Source organism: Acomys minous, assembly GCF_964271855.1.
Source record: "Acomys minous genome assembly, chromosome: 9".
Lineage (NCBI taxonomy): Eukaryota > Metazoa > Chordata > Mammalia > Rodentia > Muridae > Acomys > Acomys minous.
The window spans coordinates 18,864,104-18,889,508 of NC_140490.1; the positions used below are offsets into that span (position 1 = coordinate 18,864,104).

At 46.0% G+C, this 25,405-nt stretch overlaps 1 protein-coding gene across 2 annotated transcripts in view; it reads right to left on the bottom strand.

Moving 5' to 3' along the window:
• Positions 1–9,178: 9,178 nt before the first annotated feature.
• RFT1 (RFT1 glycolipid translocator homolog) overlaps positions 9,179–25,405 on the bottom strand; it is a 37,621-nt gene continuing 21,394 nt past the window's right edge. For both annotated transcript variants that reach the window (XM_084796886.1, XM_084796885.1), the window contains 7 exons: positions 23,656–23,734; positions 20,443–20,493; positions 19,467–19,597; positions 17,932–18,076; positions 13,617–13,722; positions 10,322–10,571; positions 9,179–9,809 (listed from right to left, as the gene is read on the bottom strand). In XM_084796886.1, coding sequence (XP_084653012.1) covers positions 9,642–9,809; positions 10,322–10,571; positions 13,617–13,722; positions 17,932–18,076; positions 19,467–19,597; positions 20,443–20,493; positions 23,656–23,734 — 930 coding nt within the window. In that variant the 3' untranslated portion in view covers positions 9,179–9,641. The remainder of the gene's footprint in view (positions 9,810–10,321; positions 10,572–13,616; positions 13,723–17,931; positions 18,077–19,466; positions 19,598–20,442; positions 20,494–23,655; positions 23,735–25,405) is intronic.

Sequence of the window (25,405 nt, forward strand, 5' to 3'; positions counted from 1 at the left end):
GGGACCTGGGACAGATCTCTAGCTCCTAAGTAAAATATAGACATGGTGGTGGATGTTTCCAACCCACTGGAGGCTGTAAGATGGTAAGAGGCCAGAGCGGGCAAAGATGGCTGGATCTTCAGAGCTCACTAGCCAGCCAGCCCAGCCAACTGATGAGCTCTTGGTTCAGTGAGAAAGCCTATCTCAAAACATAAGGGGAGAGCAATATACCTAACACTGACCCCACAACTTTGCACATACAGTGTCTTGGTCAGGGTTTCTATTGTCTCTATAGGGACACCACGACCATAACAACTTTTACAAAGGAAAGCATTTAACTGGGCTGGCTTACAGTTTCAAAGGTTTAGCCCATTATCATCATGGCAGGAAGCATGGTGGCATGAAGGGCAGACATGGTGCTCGAGGCGTAGCTGCGAGGGCTGGGGATGGTTAAGTCTGACCAGGCATGATGGTGCACGCCTTTAATCCAAGGACTTGGGAGGCAGGGGCCGGTGGATCTCTGTGAGTTCAAGTTGTAGACCATACAAAGTGAGTCCAGGACAGCCAAGGTAACACAGAGAAACACTGTCTCAAAAAAAAAAAAAAAAAAAGCACTGTCTGTTCTTCCAGAGGTCCTAAGTTCAATTCCCAGCAACCACTTAGTTGCTCACAACCATCCATATTGGGATCTAATGCCCTCTCCTGGCCTGCAGGTATACACAGATGAGCACTTATATATGTAGAATAAATTTTGGGGGAAAAAGAGGTAGCTGAGAATTCTACATCTGGATCGGAAGGCAGCAGAAAGAGAAAACGACACTGAGGCTGGCTTGAGCATTTGAAATCCTAACACTCATCCCCCAGGGACACATTTCTTCCAATAAGGCCACGTCTCCCTTTGAGCCTATGGGGGACATTTTCACTTAAACCCCCACACATAGCATATGTGCACACATACACACATATACTATACTACATATACATACGCTTTCTTTTTTTTTTTTTTTTTTTTTTTTTTTGGTTTTCCAAGATAGTTTCTTTGTATAGCCTTGGCTGTCCTGGAACTTGTTCTGTAGACCAGGCTAGCCTTGAACTCACAAAGGTCCACCTACCTGCCTCTGTCTCCTGAGTGCTGGAGTAAAGGTACGCACCACTCCTGCCCGGCTCATACACATAAAGTTTAAGAATAATGTTTTCACTTTTTTGTTTTGACAACATAACTGTTAAGCTTTTACTCAGCCAAAAGCTGTTAAGTATTTGTGTTCCTGGTTCTCTGTCCTTTGTCAGCTACAGTAGAACCTCAAGTTGGATGAACAGAGATGCTGAGAATGGATGACAAAGCCTGAGACAGGACAGCAGTCGGGCCTTAGGCAGATCTCAGCTCTGCCATTCTCTTCTCATCTGTGTGGCCATTTCTCCATGCCTGGGCTTCCTCACCTGTCACATGTAGACAATATATTTCACAGTTGACAAGAAGGCATGTTCAAGGACAGTTAGAGAAGGGCAGCCAGGGTAAGTATAACCAAATGCATGAAGTACAAGAGTGCCCTAAGAAAAATCACACCATAAACAAATGCACATGATGCACACATGGGTATATACTATACACGCATACACATATGTGCATACACACATGTATATACTATATATTCTCACATGCATATGCACAACACATGCACACACAGTCACACAGATGGAAATCCCTGAGGGGTGCTTGAAAATACAGACATAGACATGTCAATTTTCCCATTGATGACACAGATAGAAAAAATAAGATGACAACAGGACCCCCTCTGGTGGCCTTCCATCCAGTGCCAGGCTTCCTATTCTCAGGCAAGGAGCGCCAAGAGGAAGCAGAGGCAAGAATAACCCCTGTACTTGGGCACTGTGCCCACGAGCTCTGCTGGCAGCCAGGGCACCACATGATTTCACTCCGTTACAAAAGAAACAAATGTAAGCGGCTCTGTCCTTCAATTGCCCCCCATCGTCTGACATCTGCACACCTGCAAGAACGTGTTCTTGTCATCAGAGAGATGCCTCTTAGGGATATCAGAGGCCACACGAGGGACAGAGCAATCTTCAGCTCTAATTTGAGAACATAAAGATGTACTGGGCTAATCTGTCTTTTTATGAAATTATTTCAACATACTAGGAAAACAAGGAAGGCTACGCTAGCAATGTCTCTAGTCAGAACGCGCATAGAGGAAAACACTGCTGTTTGTCTTCTGGCTATGAGAGCTTATTCTTTGGGGCCTTTGTGATTTCTCCTGTGGGATCCAACGGGGGGGGGGGGGGGGGCTCTGTCTGGAGAAGCGGGACAGACAATGCTCTGAGGCTGAAGGGGTTAGACCTTTACCCACCTCAGCCGGAAGTTCCAGGATTGCCAGCTTCCCTTTGTGAGTTGGTACCTAACTCTCCTGAGAACTGAAAGTCCTTCTGAAGGGGGACCGCTGGCCACCTTGTTCACTCTAGAGTCACCATTCACCATGCCTCTTCCTCCTCTGCTTCTTCCTCCCGAGACAGGGTCTCTGTAGCCGAGGCTGGCCTCCTTTTGTTTTGGTCTCCTGAGTGCTGGGATTGTAGGCTCAAGCCATCACGCCTACTATTTCATGATTTTCATAGAGGGCTCATAAGAATGAGCAGTGGGTGAGGAAGGAAAAGTCAGTGCTACCCAGGGTGAAGCCTGCTGTCCCGCAGACCTCCCTTTTGCTCACCCACCAAGGCTGGAGAAAGCCATGCACTATTAGGTCCACGTAACTGGAAAGAGTGTCAGGATCTTCCAGACAGGAACTAGAAACGTGTCTTTAGCTGTCACCTCCCAACGTGACTAAAGCAGCCATATCTCATTTAGTTAATGTTCACTGATGGGTGTTGATGGAGTATCTAATTCCATTCCAAGGCCCAGGCCTGTGACAAGGTAGAGTAGATGAGATTCAGGGTAAGAAGAGGCTGGTGGTAAGGAAGGCTCAGCACTGCGGACTCACGCATCCACACTGACCACAATGAAGACAGATGGCTTCTGTCTCAGGCATTTGCCAAGCCAGAGCAGCACTGGTCTAAGGCATTCTACGCACGAGTGCCCAGACACCTCACCCAGGCTACTCTAATGGCTGTTTCCATCCCCTCAAGGTACAGATAGCAAGCTCCTTACAGGGGGAAAAAAAAAAGCCCAAGATCAGGCCATAGAATCCCATCAATCCATGAGCTTGCCCCAAGATCAGGCCACCCTGGAAAGCTTCCCCATCCTACACACACACAAACCCTATAGAGTCTGCCGTCTGGGGGCTGGAGAGATGGCTCAGAGGGTAAGAGCACTGGTTGTTCTTCCAGAGGTCCCGAGTTCAATTCCCAGCAACCACATGGTAGCTTACAATTATCTATACTGGGATCTGATGCCCTCTTCTGGTATGTGCAGATACAGTCCTCACATAAAACAAATAGATCTTTAAAAAAAAAAAACTTTAAAAAGAGTCTGCCTTCTGCTTGGTCCCTACTGCTTCTCTCCTGAGCAGTGGCCCCACCCTCTTGTATCTTTCCCCATAAATCTCTTGTGTGAGGTTTGTTGTGCTGTGTAACTTTGTAGAATTCCTTGGCCTGCCAGGATACATTTTTCTTCAGAGCTGCAACACCTGCATTGGGTGAACCTTTTCCCTCAGAGCTGCAACACATTTGTAACAGTAGTAACAGCTTTGCAACTTGAGGGTGCTTTTTATGGAAGGAAAGGACAGAATGCAACAAGTGACCTACAAGATTACTTTGCAAGGAAGCTGTTCTGTGACAGGACCTCATGGAGCACCAGGGGCTAAAGGCAACCCCGGATGAACCATGTTACTTGACAGAGCCTCTATCTACAAACAAGGTGGGCTAGGGCTCACCTGATGCCAGGATGACCCATTCACTGACTCACTTATGATGCATAACCCATAGCAGTTGCCTTATAAAGGGCCAGCTCCATTTCTCCTTCAGAGGTTCTATGCCTGGAAGCAAAAAGAAATGGTGGAAGGCTGTAGGTAAAAAATGGTGGTAACAGTTGCCTCAGCATGGAGACATACAGCCATTATCTAGAGAGCAGCGCCTGGCTCTGGGCCCTCCTTTTTCCTTCAGTGGCCCACCAGCCTGCTCCCTGATGTCAGCTGTCTGGGCCCTAACAAAGAGAACTATCCCACTGTGTGGCTAGGAGAAACTGCAAGTCCAACCCCTGTCAATCTCAGGTGAGGCAGACTCTTCAACTCCTTAGGAACCCGAGAAATGGTTCAAAGGGATATGGAGCATTCCCAAGTCTCCTCTGTTGAGGGTTTAGTTGCCAGTCTGTAAGAGGATCTATTGAGATGTGGCAGGAACTTCAGAAGCTGAGGAAATATTGTCACTGGGGGTACACCCTGAAGGGCATGCTGGGACTGGCTGCTTCCTCTGCATGCTGGCCATCACAAGACAAGCAGCTCTGTGCACACATGCTTGCTACCATGGCGTTGTGCCACTACAGGCCCAGAGCAACAGAATCACGGGACCACGGACTAAAACCTCTGACACCAGAGCCAACACCAAATGTTCCTCCTTCGAAACTGCTTAGTACAGACTTTTTGTCATTGCAGTTAAAAGCTGACTATTGCAAGCAGAAAGACAATTTACTGGCTCCAAAATACAAAGAAAGCATCACAGGAAGTTTCAAACCTGTAAAGGATAACATCATGCCAGCTACCCAGCCACAGCTTGTAGGAGCCTTGAAGAGGTTGGGATCACCTTGGCATACTGCAAAGTCACTATCAGTGAAAGGAAAGCCCCTCCTCACCTGAAGTCTCACCTCCCAGGATGGTGGAGAAAGTTGGCAGGGAGGGAACGGACAGGAACAAGCAGCAGCTCCTTCCTGAAGGACAATGAAGAAGCACCTACACATTCTTCACTAATCCCCTAACAGTCTATAAACTACAGCAAGCTCTTTTGCTCTGATGTACCCAGACAGTTCTAGCTAGGGAGGACTAACTCTTGGTCAAAGTCAATGGAAACCGACTGATAACACGGTGTCCCTCCTCTCTCTGAATTCCTCAAGGAAACACCCTTTCTGCTGCCCTTAGAAGTGAGTCAACAGGTGTAACACTTATATCAAGGGCCAATGCACTCAGATGCAGTAGACAAAATCCTAGATCTGGGTAAAATTATATACAGGAGTCCCTTACTGGATAGTCATGGAGTAGTCATCAAAAGGGAAATGGGGGGAGGGAGGAGCGGACTCATTTATTTTTAAATTGTTACCTATTATGGGATGTGTGTATATGCCATGACACACATGTGAGGGTCAGAGAACAATTCTGTGGTGTTCATTCTGTTTTTCACCTGGGGACTCCAGGGATGAAATTCAGGTCATGCTTTCATGGTAAGCACATTTACCCACACAGCTATGTTGCCAGGCAAAAGCTGTGTTTGAGAGCAAAATTCTTGCTCAGTTGCTTGTTTTTTTAGTCATGATTTGCCTTCAGGAAATTTCTATGGGACTCTGATAAATGCACCTCAGCTCATCTTTCTCAACCGGATCCTTGCTGCTAGGCTTCCAGTGTAACTCCCAGAGCTCTCCTTCACGGCCACCTGAGGCAGCAGGTTGGCTCCTGAGGGTTCTCCTCACCAGCAAGCACCCCGCAGCCCCCTTCCCTTGGCGACAAGTGCCAGTGGCTCGTCTTCCCCAACACCAAAGCCTTCCTCCTTTTATAAAAGGAACTATCTTCTGGACTTGTTTCCATGGAGAAGCCTCCGTTTATTTTAATCAATAAAACCCAAAGTGGGAGATTCCTCAAAGTCCTTCATGAGTAAAGAGAGGCAGCCTGTGCAATGTGGACGTAATCCTGTGTAAGTGCCAGAGGCCATGGCTCTATTCACCTGGGCTTCAGAGAGCTGGCCAAGCGGTTGAAAACTGTGCAGGGCCTGGTCCAAAATGCCAACTGCTAAGAAGGCAGGGATAGTAATGAGGAAATGCAGGGCCGTGCACTACTTCTAGAAACAAGAAGGGCTTGGGAAGGAGCCTTGAGCTGCTGTCCAGGCGGCAATCTTTTGGTAAAATGGGCCCTGTTACAGTAGCAAAACAGCATGGGGAGAGGTGAGCAGAGAGGAGCCTGTGGTTAGCTGCAGAGCCCCTCTCTACCCAAGAATCCTGTGGTCTTGCTCCCCTAGACTCAGAAGTCACCAGCTGCTGGTGCCAGGAGCAGAAAACAGATACTGAGGGTGTGGGCATGACTGGTCCTGGCCGGCTATGATGAGGATGACAGGCTGGACCAAGCTCAGCAGCGACACAGTCGTGTGGGCTTGCTGAAGAGCTCACCCTTGAGCTCTACCCCAGATTCTGAGGGTGTGGAGTAGATCCTGGAACTCCTTGGGTCCAGGAGACTCTGAGGAAGGCAGTCTAGGAACCACAGTCTAGGTTTGGGATTAAGTGGGCAATGTGGTGATTACAAGTGGGTTCTAGGGAAGAGATGGGGCAGTCAGAGAAAAAGAGTCCATGAGCGCTGATGGCCGCCCATTCCTATGTGCTCACAGGACAGCAAGAAGACATGGGAGGAAGAGCGCTGCTTTCTGTGTGCTCGTCTGCTACCATGGAACTACTCATCTTTCTGGGCCAGCTGGACCCAGCCTTACAAAACCCAACAGAAGTTAGACTTTCAGAGGACCCCTAGCTGCCCAGGATTCTTACATTTAAACACTGTCCCTGAATACAAGCAGAAGCCTCTGAACAGATAGGGCACATCTAGGGAGCCAGGCGCACTGCCCCCACGGCCCTGCTACTGAGGGGCTAGGAGCATCACAGGTTTAAGGCCAATCAAAGCCACTTAACAAGACTCTTGGACTCAAGGGGGCCTGCACCAACCGAGGCCACTGCAAGCAGAGAACCTAGACCCCCTGTTCAGATGTAGCCGATGCACAGCTCATTCTCCACGTGGGGACGGGGGAGGGGAGCAGGGGACTGCCTCTGACAACCGCCATTTGACCACTGCCCCTTGGTGAAGAGGCCCTGTGGGAACACAGAGGAAGGGGGTGCAGGCTACCCAGATGAGACCTGATAGGCTGTGGTCAGATGGTGAAGGAGGAGGACCCCACCTGTCAGAGGTCTAGGGGAGGGGAACAGGGTGGAAGAGGGAGGGAGGGTGGGAGCAGGAAGATAAAAGTGAGGGGATTATAATTGGGATATAATGTGAATAAATTATAATTATAATTTTTTAAAACCCAAGACTCTTGTAAAGGGCTGGAGGTTTCACTCAGTGTTAGAGAGCTTGCATATCTTCCCAGTACCACAAAATAACAAAAAAATAAGTCAAGGTGAATGGGCCCCAGCCTCAATCTGCTACTGACTCTTGTTATCTGGGCCTCTTGGTATTAGCTCTAAGCAAATGGTTTTAAATGATGCACTTGCCACGCTGGCAATATGGCTCATTAAAAAGTTTCCACACAAGCCTAACAATCTGAATCCCATCCCGCATCTCACAGTGGATGGAGAAAACCAACTCCTAAAACTTGCTCTCTGACTTCCACCAGTGTGTCACAGCACAAGAGTGCCCACACCTGCACACATATGCAAATCATAGGCACACTTTTTTTTTTGTTTTTTTGTTTTTCGAGACAGGGTTCCTCTGTGTAGCCTTGGCCATCCTGGACTCACTTTGTAGACCAGGCTGGCCTCGAACTCACAGCGATCCTCCTGTCTCTGCCTCCCAAGTGCTGGGATTAAAGACGTGCGCCACCACCACCCAGCTGACACACTTTTTTAAAAGGTAAATAGATGGGTTTTGTTTGTTTGTTTGTCTGCATTTTCATTTTGAGACTGAGCCTCATTATGTATTTCAGGCTAGCCTTGAATTCAGAGACCCACCTGCCTCTGCTTCCTAGGCCTGAGTACTGAGACTGAGGGTGTGTGCTACCATGCTTGGCCCTAATGCATGGTACTAGTTGCCCTTGTTGGCTCTCTAGAGGCAAATATGGAAGATATGGGGATACTGTGCCAGAGGACTAACTATTGACAGTCATTATAAAGTTTGTACATACAATACCAAAGGGCAACCATATCAAAAGGGGAAAAAGAAAAAACTACTTTACAACCCAGAAAGGGCCTGATGATCTCACCTGCAGGAGCAGCACAAGGGGTGCAGGAAGCCTGGCTTATAAGGTAGCCTGGGGTCCATACCTCTGGGACTGCTACTCTTGTTCTGGGCTGAAACACAGTTGTCCTGACCAGTACTGGAAATAATGGGTCAGTTAAGAGGCTTTGACTCTGATTCTTGCCATATGCAACATGTCCTGTTTTATTCTAAGGACAAAAAGAAATATCTATGTAATTGTGGTTATTACCTGTGCGACTTCTACGGCAAAACTAAGGAAAGCTGGAAAGCAGCACCTCCTAAGAGACAAAGCAGCCCACCCTTCCCATCAAAGCTCCCCTCTTTTAAGTGGCTAGATCTAAAGCCATCAGGCAGTTTCATACACTCTACAGTTAAAAATCCTCAGTACCTATTCTGGGACATGAGCTGTTCTGGGGGATACAGTATGACTAACCATGACAGCAAAGATGCCCCCTAATGCGTTCTGGGAAACTGATCTGCATCTCCTTTATGTATCACTGTCCTCTTTTTAAATTAATATATATATATACATATATATATATATATTTTTTAATGTATATAAGTGCTCTATCTGCATGTACATCTGCACACCAGAAGAGGGCTTCAGATCACATTATAGGTAGTTGTGAGCTACCATGTGGTTGCTGGGAATTGAACTCAGGACCTATGGAAAAGCAGTGATCTCAAGTACGGAGCCATCCTTCCACCCCCTGGATTTATCACTGTGTGGGCCAGGAATACGGATATAGCTCAGTGTTCATGCTTAGCATGAATGAGGCCTTGGGTTCAATCCCCAGGACTGCAAACATTATTTCAGAAATATTCTCACCGAGCAGCATTTTCCTTTTCAAAAAAACTAAAACCACAGCACTGACACGGGGAAAGCCACAATTTTTTCTTTCTTTCTTTTCTCTTTTTCCAAGACAGGGTTTCTCTGTGTTAGCCTTGGCTGTCCTGGACTCGCGTTGTAGACCAGACTAGCCTGGAACTCACAGCAATCCTCCTGCCTCTGCTTCCTGAGTGCTGGGATTACAGGCGTGCGCCACCACACCCAGCTGTCACAGTTTTCTTTTTTTCCTTTTTGGTTTGTTTTTCGAGACAGGGTTTCTCTGTGTAGACCTGGCCGGCCTGGAACTTGGAGATCTGCCTGCCTTTGACTCCCAAGTGCTGGAGATTAAAGGCATGAGCCACCACTACCCGGCTGAAAGACACAATTCTTAGGTCACACTTTGTTCTTGTTTGGTGTGGAACTTCAGACTCCTTACTTCTTTTTCTAGAAAAAGTAACTCTTCTTGTGTTGGTCAATGGTTACATTGCTTTTTCTTGGCCAAATGATGGTTAACTATTAACATCTAAGACAGAGTTTGTTAACAAAAAGGTCTTTTGGTCTTCACTAAAAAGAACATTCCTCCTTTGGCTGGAAGCCTTGGACTGGATCATATCTCTTCTTCAGTCTCACCTCCTGGGTGGCTCATTCCACAGAAAGGCTTTTTGCACAGCAACGCATGTCCAAGGACCCACTTCATATTGAGTCCAGATACCAAAAGTGCCAAAGCATCATCAAAGTCATGTCATTTTGTCACTGAGTCTGGATCTACCCAACTGTGTCCTGAGGAAGTGGATCAGCTTGGTCTCTGTGATGAATGCTGTCCCAAGGGTCACTCCTAAGCAGATGGCCCCCACAGCAATGTGTGCCAGCCTAGCTGGCCAGCCCCGTTCACAGCAGAGGAATGCCTGGGGAAAGAAATAGTGTCACTGCCAGACAGACAGACCAGGGAAAGACGTTATCATCCAGCTTTTTAAAAGGTTCATGTATATACATCAACACATGTGCATATGTGCACTGTACGTGTGCCTTATGCCTCAAAAAGGCATCGGATCCCCTAGAACTGAAGTTATAGGTGGGTGGGTGCTGGGAACTGAACCTGGGTTCTCAGGATAGGCAGTAAGCACTCTTATTCAAGGAGCCATCTTCTAGCCCAATCATCCAGCTTCCAAGTCAGATAAAAGGCACAGTGATGAGGCTAGGGGTTACTAGTATTAGCCTACAGGCTTAAAGCCAGCCATAACTCAGAATACATGAAAATATGACTTTCTCCTGTCCCCTCGACGGAACACGTATAGGTCTGGAGAAGACAGGAGGAGAGAAGTGCTTAACTAGTCTGTTCAGGCTGGGTGGGAGAGGGGCGAACAGTGGACAACACCACAGCAGAAGCAAGTGGTATGAAGGCTGCATGGAGTCTTACCTCTGAAACACTAGTAATCCCACCACTGAGGGCAAACACCCCAAGAAGAGCTGGTGACAGGCGCAGGCCAGCCAGGGGTGCGTGGGGGCTCTCTTGGAAGTAGCGGTGGATGAAGTGAAGGCTCTGTGTGATCCGAATGCCCATGTTAAAGCAGTTGGCCAAGATGAAGCCCACACTGCCACACCAGCTGGTCAGGAGGTAGGATAAGACCAAGAATGAGGAAGACAGTGCCAGCATGGTGAAATTGTACCTGGGGAGACAAGCAAAGTGGGGAGGTGAGTATCTTGCCCCAAGACAAGAACATTCCATAACAAGTGGCCATATCCACTTATAGAAAGATCTCTGAGCTCACATTACCACAGCTGAGTTCCCATAATCCAGTGTTTTTACACGGGTAGGGCTGGTTTATTATGGTTCTTGTGCTCCATTAAACCCAGTGCCTTACACATGCGAGCAAGCGCCTTTGCCTCTGCGTGCCTCTTCTTCTCTTCTCTTCTCTTTCTTTTTAGGTATGGGATATCATTTTGTAATCCAAGCTGATTTTGTTTGGTTTTTTATTTTGGGGGGAGGTTTTTCGAGACAGGGTTTCTCTGTGTAGACTTGACTGTCCTGGACTCACTCTGTAGACCAAGCTGGCGTCAAACTCAGTGATCTGCCTGCCTCTGCCTCCCTGGATGCTGGGATTACAGGCGTGCACCACCACACCAGGCCCCAGGCTGACTCTGAACATCCCGAGTACTAGAATTATAGACTTGAACTACAATACCTGGCTCAACTCTTGGTTGTTGTTGTTGTTGGATTTTGTTTGTTTGTTTTCTGTCTTGGTTTTTGTTGTTGTTGTTGTTGTTGTTGTTGCTGTTTTGTTTTGAGACAAAAAAATGTAGCCTAGGCTCACCTCTAACTTGTTATATATATAGCTCAGGCTGGCTGGCCTTTAGGAATCTCTCAATCTCTTCCTAGGTCTGTTTCTGTCTCTTTCCATTTGAGGTGCTCAGAGTTAAGCCTAGTAACCTAAGTTTGCACAAGCTAAGCAAGCATTCTTTGCTGAATATCTGCAACCCTCAGGCCCTGAGCTAATCTCCCTGCCTCAGCCTCCTAAGAGCTAAGACTACAGGTTGTACCTTCATGCCCAGCCATAACCCAGGTGTAACCCTAAACACTACTTTGTTAACATGAAAATGTAACTTGTAATGTGTGATAGAGTCCTAGTTTACACACTGTCACATCTCACCCTTAGCATGCTTTAGATTATATTTTATTTGTAAATTACTCAATGTTAGAAACAGCTTTCAGATTGAAATGTGGTATTTTTCAAAGTTAAACTTAAATAGACTTTTCTACCCATGAGGAAAGAGTAGGCTCAAAGCACTTTGACAGCTATAAACCTAACTAGCTGAGGTGACCATGCGCTCGCTGACAATCTCTGTAAAATCATGGGATGTGATCTACCAACTGGCTGGAAAATTAATTCAGTATGCCATACTGTGTCTTCAAGACTTTTAAATTACAGTTGTAATTGCTTTGTTTGTTTGTATGCATGTCTATGTATGAATATAAGAGTACACATGTGCTGTGGTACACATGTAGAGATCAAAGGTCAACTTGCAGGAGTCACTTTTCTCCTACACCCATGAGTCCCAAGGATCGAACTCTAGTATTCAGGCTTGGCAGCAGGCACCTTACCTGTCAAGCCATCTCATCTTACCTGTGCTGAGACACAGTTCATTTGAAAATGAAACTAAAGAGAATAAAAAGAATCAACGTATCCTGTGCACAAGTGAGACGCTTCCTGCTTTATGGACCCTTGCTTCTGTCATATGCATGTACACATGCGCTCCAGGTCATGTTGTACTCCAGACCAACGATTTCCATCAGATTCACAACTGCTTGGAGCTGGCAATGAGTAGTTTCCCTGGCTCAAGTCTCCTAAAACTCAATTCTATTGGCCTGGGAGAAGGCTACAAGTCCCTAAAACAACCTCATCAGTCTGGCTAGCATCTTGGCTAGACTCCAGTCACAATGCAGCAAAGTCACCAGCCTTTTATGCGCTGCAATCTAAGATAAGGACAGACAGAGGTTGCTTTGGAGGGGAGAAGGACTCCCTGACTCTGGGCTACACTTCCTCACTGTGTTCCTCAGACCAGGCCTCTCAAGTTCTCAACAGCACCTCCAAGGATCCAGAAATCAGGGGACAGTGGACGGGAGGCCACTCGCCGTCCCTCACACCCACCCTTCCTACTCTCTCTGCTACCGTTTCACCTTGTCTTCTTCTTACAGTGACATCTTAGGAGACGGCCCTAATATTTTTGACATTTAGGATATAAAAAATTGGCGACCTTGCGTATGGATCAAAGGTATTAAGCTATTTCACATCAAAATAATGAAGGATATTTTAAAATATACATACATGCTCAAGGGGCTACTGACTGACTGTACAGATATGATGGGAGAACAGTAAGAGTAGGGTAAACAAGAAACTCTAATTCTAACTATCTCCATGGAAGATTGTGAACACAACTACAAGGGAAGGTTCCAGGGCAGGGGTCCCAATCTGGAGCTAAGAGAGAATAACTGTGTTGAAATATGTATCTGACTTTGAGCCTTCTTCTTAGAAAGATGGTACAGAATTCCTGAGATTCTTGAAGAACTACAAATCCCTTTCTTAGAGACAAGAATTTGCATATATATACATATACATAGATTGCACATATATAAGTGTATATATACATAGGTACAGGAAAAGTCACCGATACATAGGTGACTTTGCATGCACCTATGTCTGCACACTACATGTATGTACCAGCTAAGGAGTCCAAAAGAGGATGTTGTGTCAGATCTGCAGTTATAGACTGACTGTCAGCTGCCATGTGGGTGCTGGGTCTTGAACCTGGATCTCCTGAAAAACAGCCAGTGCTTTTAACTGCTGAGCAATCTCTCTAGCCCCTAAGAAAAGCAACCAAATAACCTCTGGAGTTGAGGCCCATTCTTAGGGATCCGAGCAGAGGTGCAGTAGAATGGAAGACTAGCTTTTCCTAAGGTTGACTGCACACCTAAACAAGCACAGCCCTTCCTGGATGATGCCCCCATGCCCATTAAAGGAAGCAGAACACTGGCCTCCGAGCTCCACTAGGTAAGGCCAGGGCAATGGTGGTCAGTTCTGGAAGGTACCACACTGTGGTCTAGTATGGCCTCTGAGAAAAGTGTAGACAAATCCATGTTCAGAAAGAAAAGGATTAGCAAGTTACTTCACTTTGACCAAAGGCCATGATAAAGGTGTACTTTCTAGGTTACCCACCTGTCAACCTCATCTTTGCTCATGGCAGCAAATGTGAAACACTCGGTCACACCATTGATAGCAAGCAGGAGAACATAGAGACAGTAGGAACGCATCAACACAGGACCTACAAGCAAATAATCAACAGAGATTCCAAAGTCAAATGGAATGTACCATTAGCTCCACCACATGTTCAGACAAGTGGGTCATGGGACCTAGTGGTAGCAATGGGAGACGACATGCCTACTTGACTCCTAGTATCCCATGACACTGACGACAATACTCAGGTAAAATTAAAAGAACAGTGAAGAGTAATTGCACAGATCTCTTGCTAAACAACTAAAAGCTTATCTGGTCCTCAAGCAAAGATGCAAGCATTTTCAATCAGCACAGAGGTGATGCTTGCTAGTTTGAGCACTGAAGACACCAGTGGTTCTATGTATTAAGGGGATCTCAATTGAGCAGGTTGAAAACACCCTTTGGGAATAGCTCAGGGCCCAGGGCAAGCAGGAAACTTGCAAGACAGAACCTTTAGGTCACAGTGAAAGCTACAGAACTTTTTCCTAAATTGAAGTAACATGGAGCCGGGCATGGTACTGCAGGCCTTTAATCCCAGCACTCGGGAGGCAGAGGCAGATGGATCACTGTGAGTTCGAGGCCAGGCTGGTCTACAAAGCAAGTCTAGGACAGCCAAGTCTACACAGAGAAACCCTGTCTCAAAAAACAAGCAAACAACAACAACAACAAAAAGGAAAAAGTGATATGGTGTTACAATCAGCAATGAATTTTTAAAAAGATTTATTTTTTTTAATGTGCATTGATGCTGCCTCTATGCTGTCTGTGCGAGGTGCCAGATCCTCTAGAACTGGAGTTACAGATGGTTGTGAGCTGCCATGTGGGTGCTGGGAACTGAACCCAGGTCCTCCTGAAGAGCAGCCAGTGCTCCTAACCACTGAGCCCCCATCTCTCCAGCCCCAGCAATGCATTTTTAAGACTTGTTGGGCAAGGCCAGTAGGACGACTTAATGGGTAAGGGTGCTGGTTGCCAAGACTGATGACCTAAATTTGATCCCTGCAACCCACATAATGGAAGAAGAGAACTCACTCCTGTGAACTCCTTCTGACTTCCACACATGTGTGGTGACTGTACACACACACACACACACACACACACACACACACATGTGTGCGCTCACGCAAATAGTCATTTTTTAAAATTATAGGCCAGAGACTAGAAGCTTTACCAAGGGATTGATTCCTCTCTTTTCAGAGGGCTATTATTAAAAAAAAGAGATGAGCAAGTAATTTCTCTTTCTTTTTCTCTTTTTCTTTTTATTGTTGTCATTTTGTTTTGGGGGGACAGGGTCTCATGGAGCCATGGATGATCTCAAACTCTTTAAGTAGCCAAAGATGATCCTTCTGCCTCCACCTCCTGAGAACTGGTATTTCAAGCATACAACACCATGTTCCCTGAATGAGCAATTTCTAATAAAAACAAATGCCCATTCAATGACATCCTAGGTATCCATCCAACAGAATGAATGCACATGTCCACAAAATGTGTACTGATTCTATTCACAATCACCCAAACTGAGCAACAGTAGGAAAAAAGATAAGCAAACTTGTGGGCCTTCCATTCAGAGCAATAGTTCTTAGCAAGAATTTCTTTTTCCAGTTTTGAGACAGGCTTTCTCTTGTAGTCCTGGCTGTCCTGGACTTACTTTGTAGACCAGGGTGGCCTCGAACTCACAAAAATCCCTGGGATTAAAGGTGTGTGCTACAGTGCTTCGTTTTGCAAGAATATTTTTTAAAAGGGGCTGGAGAGATGGCTCAGCAGTCAAGAGCACTTGGTGTTCTTTCAGAGGACCTGGTTCAGTTCCCCATATCTATATAGTAGCTTGTAACTGTAAAAAACTCCACCTCTGGTGAACCAGCACCCTTGTCTAGACTCTAAAAACACCACGCATGCATGCAACACACACACACACACACACACACACACACACACACACATACACACACACACACAGAGGCAAAACATTTATACACATACAATTTTAAAAATAAATTATTCAAAAAGAAGAAAATATTTCAGGACACTGTAGGACACACCTTTAATCTTAGCACTCAGGAAGCAGAGGTAGATGAATCTCCTTGAGTTGTAGGCCAGCCTGGTCTATATAGTGAGTTCTAGGCTAGTCAAGGAAGATACATCATAAGACCTTATCTAACAAACGAACAAACAAAAAAAAATTAAAAATAGAATCTATGTATGAACAAATGTCAAAACCTTTAGAACAAAAAGACACAAAAGTGTACATGCTGTATAATTTCACTGACCTGAAGTTAATTAATTGATTAATTATTTTTTTAGGCAGGTTTTTCTATGTAGTCTTGGCTATCCTGGAACTTGCCTCAAACTCAGAGATTGTCTGCCTCTGCCTCCCAAGTGTTGGGACTAAAGGCATGTATCACTATACCCAACTGACCTGAAATTCTTCTTTTAAGAGCAACACTACTGCTGGGAGTAGCTCAATGGTCTAGCATGAACAAAGCCCTGGGTTTGATACCCAGCAAAACACACACACACACACACACACACACACACACACACACACACACACACACACCAAAACAAAAACAAAAACAAAACTTAGGCTGAGAGTGGTTAAGAGTGTTTCCTTAGCACCTGCAAAGCTCTGAATTCAATTCCTGGCACCTAAATAAACCAATACATGCATATATAAACAAATAAATAAACTTATAAGGGCAAGCCATGAAGATATGACAGTTTTTCTGCTTAATGAAAGAATGTTTTCTGGGCAAAGTCAAGTTCTGTGAACTACTTAAGGGATGAGGAAACATTATTGGGATGGGCTGGGAACAACAGTGGTGTGAATGCTGTCTGGCACAAGAAATTCATCTGGACACAGAACACTAGTCAGAGCAAGGAAAGGAGAATGGTATAAGGGGAACCCAGCAGACAATGTGCACACAGCACTGATGCTACCCAGAGCGTGTGGGCTTGGTGGGGTGGGACCTTGGTCACAAGTAAAAGGCGTTGGGCCGAGGGTAGTGGCACATGCCTTTAACCCAGCATTTGGGAGGCAGAGGCAGCACAGTGACGGCAGCCAAGTTATATCTCTATGATTAATTACTCAGCCAAATGAGCATGATGATGGCTGGGCAGTCCGTTAGGCAGCATCTTGTGGTTGTGTTAGAGCCAAGGGTATTTCTTGGGGGCTGCTTGCTAAGGGGAAAGAGCTGGCATAAACTGTTAGATCCCCAGTTCCTGCACGTAAACTTCCTGATGAGGCCTCCAGCAGTTGCCTGGTGGAAATGCACTGCTTAAAGTACATACCCTCGGAAGCCACAAATCACACCACAGGCTTCATAGGTATATCCTCGAATTGAACAACCATTTTTTTTTTTAAAAATTTAACTTATATGCATTGGTGTGATGGTGTCAGATCTTGGTGTTACAAACAGTTGTGAGCTGCCATGTGGGTGCCTGGGTCCTTTGGAAGAGCAGGCAGTGCTCTTAACCACTGAGCCATCTCTCCAGCCCTGAACAACCATTTTTAAGGTGTAGAAACACAGTCCTTTCCCTCCAGTGTGAAGAGTATGAACCCCACTGTGGCAACTGAAACGGGGAAGTGTAAACAGTATTAATGGGGCCCTTTACACTGAGATGAGGTGGCTGAGAATCCAGGTTCTTGCCTAGTGACCTGAGAAAGTGAACACATCTCTGCTCATCCCAGGGCAAAAACTGCAAATGGATAGTCAGCCGAGAGCCCAGCACACTTTAAATGGTGAAAAGCCCCAAGGACTAGCAGGTCTCAGCAGCCTGGCCCCAGTGTTTCAGTGATAGGTACAGCCCATGCTTTTCTCTTTCCAAACTGAGAGGCTGTAGATTGAATACACAATGCTATGCTAGGCAAAGGGCTCTGGGTTACCCTTCCACAGCTCTGGCTTACCACACTCTGAGATTTACAAGGTATTTACTATCTTCAGATGTGTTTAGCACCGAGTAGAGACTCACCCTGCTCTCTGCTTTCCTCCCTTGCTTAGAGCAAACACATGGAAGTACTTGGCAAAATACAGCAAGGAGGATTCACTACTTCTTCAAGTGAGAATGGAGAGCGGATCGTCCTGGTATAAGCCCTGACTGCCCCCTGACCGTATCCTGACCGTGCACTGAGAGTGAGAGAACAGCGTCAAAGGCCCAGCTATTCAGACATTCTTCCCACAATAGCCCAGAAGTCAACCCTGTGTGCACACGGCCTGAATTTCTCTTTAGAGATCAGAACAAATCCCTTACAGAGCCTAGCACATACCGGATCCCGAACTAAGCATGGCTCCTCCGTAGATGTCCAGAGCCAGCTGAGAATAGGCAAAGCCAAAGACTGTGATGGTCAGGCCAGTCAGCAAGGCCAGCTTGAGGAGGGACTCCAAAACCGTAGCAGCCATAGCAACGTCCTCCTGGCCAGGGGAAAAGGAAGCAAGTCAGCTGAACCTGAGCTAAAGAGCACCTCATGCAGGCCTGCTTCCTGCACCATTTGACAGCCCACTGCTCCAGCTGCTCCAGCTGCTCCGGCAAGGGCAAGCAAATGAAAGGGAGAAGTGAGTCATGGCTCCTTAGGTGGCAAGGGGGAGGCTTAGTTTTCAACTCATTCAAGATCAATTTCCAGTGCTGCTGAGGCAACTGCCAGATCTGTGCTTCTTCTGACTGATGGCTCGAGAGCCTGTTCCTGTCAGTGTACATATAGGAAAAGATTCCTAAGTCACTGCAAACCCGTTCTTACCTTCAGTTACGAGACATAAACTGCATTTTATTAAGTATCTTCTAAGACATGTAAAGTGTGGACCTATATTACTTTTAATTACATAAAACCCAGAAGGGGCAGCAGGGAAGGCTCCTCAGGTAAGAGGGTTTGCTCTGCAAGAATGAAGGCCTAAAGATCTAAGTTCAAATCCTCAGCACCCATGTTAATTTTTTTTTTTTTTAAAGCTAGGCATGGCTTCATGGGCCTGTAACCATAGCATTGAGAATAGAGATGGACAGATCCCAAAGGCTTTCTGGACATCCAGCTTAGTCAAAATGGTGGCTTCTGGTTCAGCAAGAGACCCATTCTCAAGGCATAAGGCAAAGAAAATATAAAAGACACCTGATGTCTTGGTTTGGTCTCTACATGTGCACTCATGGGACCTGCACCTGCACACTCACGTATATGCATCCCACAGGCAGTAAATTAATGAAATAATAAAGGGTACAACTCCTCTACAACTAAGTCAGAATTGTCAGTGTTTCCAGGGCTGGGATCTATTCAGCTGGGAGATGGCTGCCTAACATGCACAAGGCCCTGAGTTTGATCCCTCACACTGCACAAGCTGCCGTGATGTCGCATGACTGAAATCACAGCACTTGGTGGGGGGGAAGCAGGAGCTCAGGTCAAAGCCACCCTGGGCTACACAAGACCCCGGCTCAGAAAAACAAACAACAAAAACAAAACCCCAAGAATTAACTGATTAAACAAAGAGTAAGATCACACAGGAGGACAACGGGGTGAGACAAAGGGGCAGCTGGGAGAAGAGAAGCAAGCCCTGGTCCTGCCCACAGCAAGAAAGTGGCAGAAGAATGGCTCGTGTCTTTACCTCCACTGCTGAGAAAGTGGATGCAGGAGGACCAAGAACTTGGCTGTAAAGGGAGTTCAAAGCCAGACAGGGATACAAGACCCTCATCAAAAAAACAAAGCAAAATAGGAGAAGAGGAGGAGGAGGAGCTCCAGAAGGAAGTGTGAGGTCAAACTGAAGGAAAACTACCCCACATCTCTTTCCATTCACCTGGAGATGACCTGAGAAGTGACCTCACCTGCTTCTGAAGCGTGGCACTCTTTTCCCTCTCTAGGACCTTAGCAAAGAATATATAAAAGCTCTCCTCTATTGGCTGGAAAATTAGCCTGGCCACAAGGGACCCGAGATTATTCACTATATCATATACACCTACAAAACAGAAAGGGATAAATAATAAACATATTAGTTCTTATTTTTTATAGTACTATATGAAAATTATTTTTACAATTTAACATTTAATTAAAATTTTTATATCTTTTTTTTTTTTTCTTTTTCGGATACAGGGCCTCATGTAGCCCAGGCCTGAAAAACTTGAACTTCTGATTCCTCCTTCTCTACCTCCCAAATGCTGGGATTATTGGTGTGCACCACACACTACTTTGTTTTCTGGGGTCCTGGGGATCGAACTCGGCTTCGTGCATGCCAGGAAAACACTCCACTAATCAAGCTGCTATCCCAGCCAAAAGCTTGTAAATTCTGAGATAAACTGTATATTCACATCGTGGTTAAAGAAATGGTAGATCTATGTACCAAATCTTGGAAAACCTATACAGTATTCAACCATAATCCTGCCATTAATACAGTGAAGACAGAGGCACTTCTATCGTTAGCCCTTTAAAAACGCCATCAATGTGAAACTTTTATCGGTTTGACTTGATGCTTCCTTCTAGATTTCCACCTCTTTTTTGTCTTTTGCTACTTTTATTCCCATGACTCTGGTATCGCATTGAAAAATAAGCATTAAAAAAAACCCTGAAAGACTTATCCAAGCACACTAACTGAGTGCAGATCTTTGTGACTATGATGATGAGCTGTTGTCTCTTCTCTCCTAGAGCCCCACCCCTCAAAATAGATACCTGAGACCTGTAGGAAGCTGGTAGAGTAAGGATCCCAACAGGACTGCCACTTAAGTCACATGACAGGGTATCATCAAAGACCTAGTATTGACTAATGGTATCCATCTTTAATTAAAACACTACAGACTTGCATCTTACCCTGATCGCCGAAGTTCAATACATTCAAAAACGTCATCACATATCGTTCCCCTATAACAGAAAAACAAAGCAATTAGCATTTCAAATGCAACGTCCATTTCCTCTCTCCTTTTCCCTATGACCTCTGTATGTTTCCAATTGATAAACACCTTCCCCATAACCTTTTTTTGGGCTGAAGAGTGTCCTTGACCTTGAGAGCCTCCTGCTATACCTTCCTGGTGCTGGGCTTACAAGTGTGTGCCACCACGCACAGCTCCAGTTGGCTGTTTCTCAGAGAAACATTAGACAACCAATTAAAGATCAGCTCAGAGCTGGGCGCAGTAGCGCACACCTGTAATTGCAGCACTTGGGAGGCAGAGTAGGGCAGATCTCTGTGAGTTCAGTCAGCCTGGTCTACAAAAAGAGTCCCAGACAGCCAAGGCTACATAGAGAAACCCTGTCTCCTAAAACCAATGATAGATAGATAGATAGATAGATAGATAGATAGATGATAGATACATATTAGTTCAGTGTCCTAACATGACTTCATGCCATCTCACAACAGTAGCTCAGGAAGTGCTTTGTCTTCATTGACAGAATCTTGGAGACAAATTAAGAACAAGCAAAAATTATTTCAAAACGAACCTATTACCAATACAATATGGGAGACTGTAAATGTTAATAGTGAAAATGACTTCCAAGTCTTAAGGGAGGTCTCTCTGAGGACAGGGTTTCTCCAAGTAGTCCCTGGCTATCCTGGAACTCACTATGTAGACCGGGCTGACCCCAAGTTCAGAGATCACCTGCCTCTGCCTCCTGCGTGCTGGAATTAAATGCATGTGCCCCTATGCCTGGCTTGAATTTTCTTTTCCACAAATGAATCACCCTGTCCATGACAGAGACAGAGTACCAAACAGTGGCGACAGCCCCAAAGAGCAAATTTTGACCTGCTGGCAACTCAAAAAGGAAAGCATTACAAGGCAGGGCTCCCTCTTCTCTCAGACTCCTCCCTCTGCTCTGTCTCCCTGTAAAGACAAGGGAGCGCAACAGGGGCCCCTGTGGGTCCTCTCAGGTTCCTATCTCTGTGCAGCCTTGGCTGTCTTGGACTCACTTTGTAGACCAGGCTGGCCTTGAACTCACAGCGATCTGCCTGCCTCTGCCTTCCCTCCCCACTCTCTCCAAGTGCTGGGATTAAAGGTGTGCGCCACCACACTCGGCTTCTCCGTGCTACTCTTACCCTCCCTAACTTTGCACAGTTCTAACTTTTGTAAATACAGTCAGCCTCTGTATCTGAGGGTTTGGGATTCTAATGATTCAACTAACTGTAAATCAAAAACATTCCAAATAAATGCACTTGAGCTGAACATGACTGAACATGTATGGCATTATTATTGTTGTTGTTGTTGTTATTATTGTATAATGATAACTTTGCACAGCACTTGCATTGCATTAGGGACAATTAAAGCATAAAAGAAAGGAATGCTTAAGTTATATTCAAAAAACACCATTTTACACACAGGACTTGAGTATCCTTAGATTTTAGTATATCTGGGCTTGGTCTAGGAACCAAAACCTGATACCAAGACAACCGTATAGTCCCCTGTCAATTCCTGAGGTCTCACCTAAAAACAGCTCATTAGTATTTGCAGTAAGCCCAGGCTCCTTTGCTCGGCATTTAAGGCTTCCTCTACACTAACTCATGGTTCTGCCCCGCCGCACTGTCATTCTAGGTTATCCCGCCTGCCCGGGGCTAGCTCTACTGCAGCTCTGGTCGGTCTGCCCCTGCCCGGGGCTAGCTCTACTGCAGCTCTGGTCGGTCTGCCCCTGCCCGGGGTTAGCTCTACTGCAGCTCTGGTCGGTCTGCCCCTGCCCGGGGCTAGCTCTACTGCAGCTCTGGTCGGTCTGCCCCTGCCCGGGGCTAGCTCTACTGCAGCTCTGGTCGGTCTGCCCGTGCCTGAGCATCCTCACCACCTACAGTGTTTGTTTTGTTTTGTTTTGCCTCCCCCTTGTTTTCTGGCAAGATAAGGCTCTTCATCACATCCCGCAGGCTCCCTGGGGGCACGAGACCCCATCAGAGTCTACATCTCTTTTCCTCTTTGGTTTCCTAACAGAACTCTAGGAAACGAGGCCCTTGTGCTGACTGAGTTAAATCTCCAAGCAGAGCCCACACCACGCACTAGCTAAGCACGCCGCATCAGCGGCTTGGGTAGAGCGGATGAGCTTCTTTTTTTTTTTTTTTTTTTTTTTTTTGGTTTTTCGAGACAGGGTTTCTCTGTGTAGCCTTAGCTGTCCTGGACTCACTTTGTAGACCAGGCTGGCCTCGAACTCACAGCGATCCGCCTGCCTCTGCCTCCCGAGTGCTGGGATTAAAGGCGTGCGCCACCACCGCCCGGCTCGGATGCGCTTCTTGAGGCCACGGCCTGTTACATTCATCTGTCTTTGTTCTCAGCACCCAGCACAGCGTACAAGAAACACAGGGGCAACGTGAAGAGCGTATACACTCTACGGACCACATGTGAAAGGCAGTTCTTAAAGAGTTGAAAACATATAAAAAGTTAGGGTACAATGATGAGATTTTATGTTTTTCTCTAATCTTCAAGTTTCCTGTCACTGATAACACTTTTATAATGAATATACTAAATTACTTAATATGGGCTTTTCCACTTAGGCTTTGCTGCACTGGGTATGAAGTGTTCCTCCAAGTGTGTTTAAGCTTGAGCCCAGCCCATGGTGCTACCGGAGACAGGCCTAGAGGGGGGAAGCTGGGTCACTGGAGCATACCCCTAAGGACACCACCCTTTGTCCCCCTGCCATATGCTAGCACCGTGATGCACTGCATTACCTTGGGCTCAAAGCAACAAGGCTAAGTAACCATGGGCTAAAACTTTAACTGGACCACATTAACCCTTTCCTGCTTTAAAGTTGACTATCTCAGGTGTTCTGCCACGGCAGCAGAAAGCTGACTAACAAAGACCTAGATTTCTCATCCCTAAACAGAGGGCAAAAAAATCTTTTGTAAGGTCATAAAGTGATTTAAAGTAGGCAACTTAAGTAAAATATAAAGCTAAATAACTATTGGTTCCTGTCTTTGTTTAAAACAAAATGAAGCGAGCATATTCTAGGGGTCCTCTGTGAAGGGGCCCCAGACAAGCACTCTGCAGTCAGCCTTCCTGTGTAATCCTTTGCTTCTTCTGTGAGCTCCCACTACTCAACATGACCTTTTGCTTTACTCACCTTCTGTCAAAATCTGTTTCAAGAAAGACTGCTTGAAAAAACTCCAAGTCAATTTAGCCTCTTTCCAATTGATAAATGCCTAAAATAGAAACAAAACATAAAACAAAATTTCCAGCATGTCAAATCTAAGCACTTCCTGAGAGGCCCATAAGGCCCCAACTTGAATAATTTGAATAGTTCCTACTGAATCCTCAGTCAGAGCTAAGAACACAGAAGACACCGCTCCCACTTCCAATATAAAAAACAAGAGAAAGTCATTTACACAGCAGCTATAATTGAATCTTGAATGTTTCTGAAGGCCGTGAGTTGAAAGCCTGGTCCTCAATGGGACCCGACAGGAGGGTGGCAGAGCCTTTCCGAGGTGCCCAGTGACAAGGGCTTGGCCACTAAGGGTGTGCTTTGGAGGGCACCGCGGGCTCCCAGCCCCGTCTCGTCACTCCCTTCCCAGACAGGAGGGAAACAGCTTTTGCTCAGCCATGCTCTTCTGCCACAATGCGCTGCCTTGACACGGGCCCAGAGCATCAATATCATCAGACCATGGGTGGAAACTGGATGGGCATCTTGTAATCTCAGTATTGAGAAGGTTGAAGCAACCGAGGCTATAAAGGGAATTCTAGGCCAGCCTAGACTACAAAGCTGGCCCTATCTCAAAACAAAACAAAAACCCTCAAACAAATAACAAACAATTCGGAGTGGTGGCTCCTGTAACCCCAGCACTTGGGAGGCAGAAGGGAGGACTGACCTCCTTCAAGACCATTCTGGGCTACAGAGTGAGTTTGAGGCCACAGAGACTATAAGGTGAGAGCTTGTCTCTAAACAAAACTAAAACTACACTACACTAAACTTTCTTTATAATTTATTTCAGGTATTTGTTATAATAACAGAAAGCTGACTTCCAAAATTTGGAGGCAAAGTCTTGGGGTGCCTAAATTATATACGAAGAACTCTAAAACACTGGTGCTGCCCCTCTGGACACCTCTGAGGCCCAGACAGTGCACTGACCACAGTTCACCTTCAGCTCTTTTCTCTGAAGAGTGTCTGAAGCACATGAGCTAAAGGGCACACGCCACCTCGCGTTCCTTCTGTTGGTGCTATGTTCAGCCACTTAGGGCCTTGACCCAATTGTAAGGAGCACTCACATATTCCAAAAGACTCAACCTTCCCAGGTTAGGCAGCCCAGTCAGAGACGGTACAACAAAGAAAAGGACAGATTAAAACAATGACAGCAACGACAAAACTTAATTTTACCTAAGGGTTTTCTGAACCTCCAGGGGCCTCAAACTGACATTTCCTAAGGAAGGTGAGAAGGAAACACTCAGACAGAACTGACCAACTTATAAGACAAGTAGCCAAGAAGCCAGAAAGCTGCCTACAAAGGGAACCATGGAATAACCAGTTTCCCTCAGTTCCCAGTGGGGACTCTTCTCTGTCCCATGAAGATCCTGGAATGTCAGGTGTTAAGTCAGAACGATGCCACCCAGTAGAAATATAATGCTAAGTTTTCTAAAGACACAAAAAGCAGGAAGAAGAAACAAGTAAAATAATTTTGTTTTGCTTTTCAAACCAGGATCTAACTATGTAGCAAGATAACCTTAAGTTCACCATGTGGATTAGTTTTTTTCTTGTTGCTTCCTCAAAATCCCTTCACAGCCTCGTAAGGAAGGCAGGCTTTTTAGCTCCCAGGTCCAGGACCTATCACAGAGGGGAAAGCAGGGGCAGGGAGGGCGTGAGGCAGCTGCTCACACTGTAG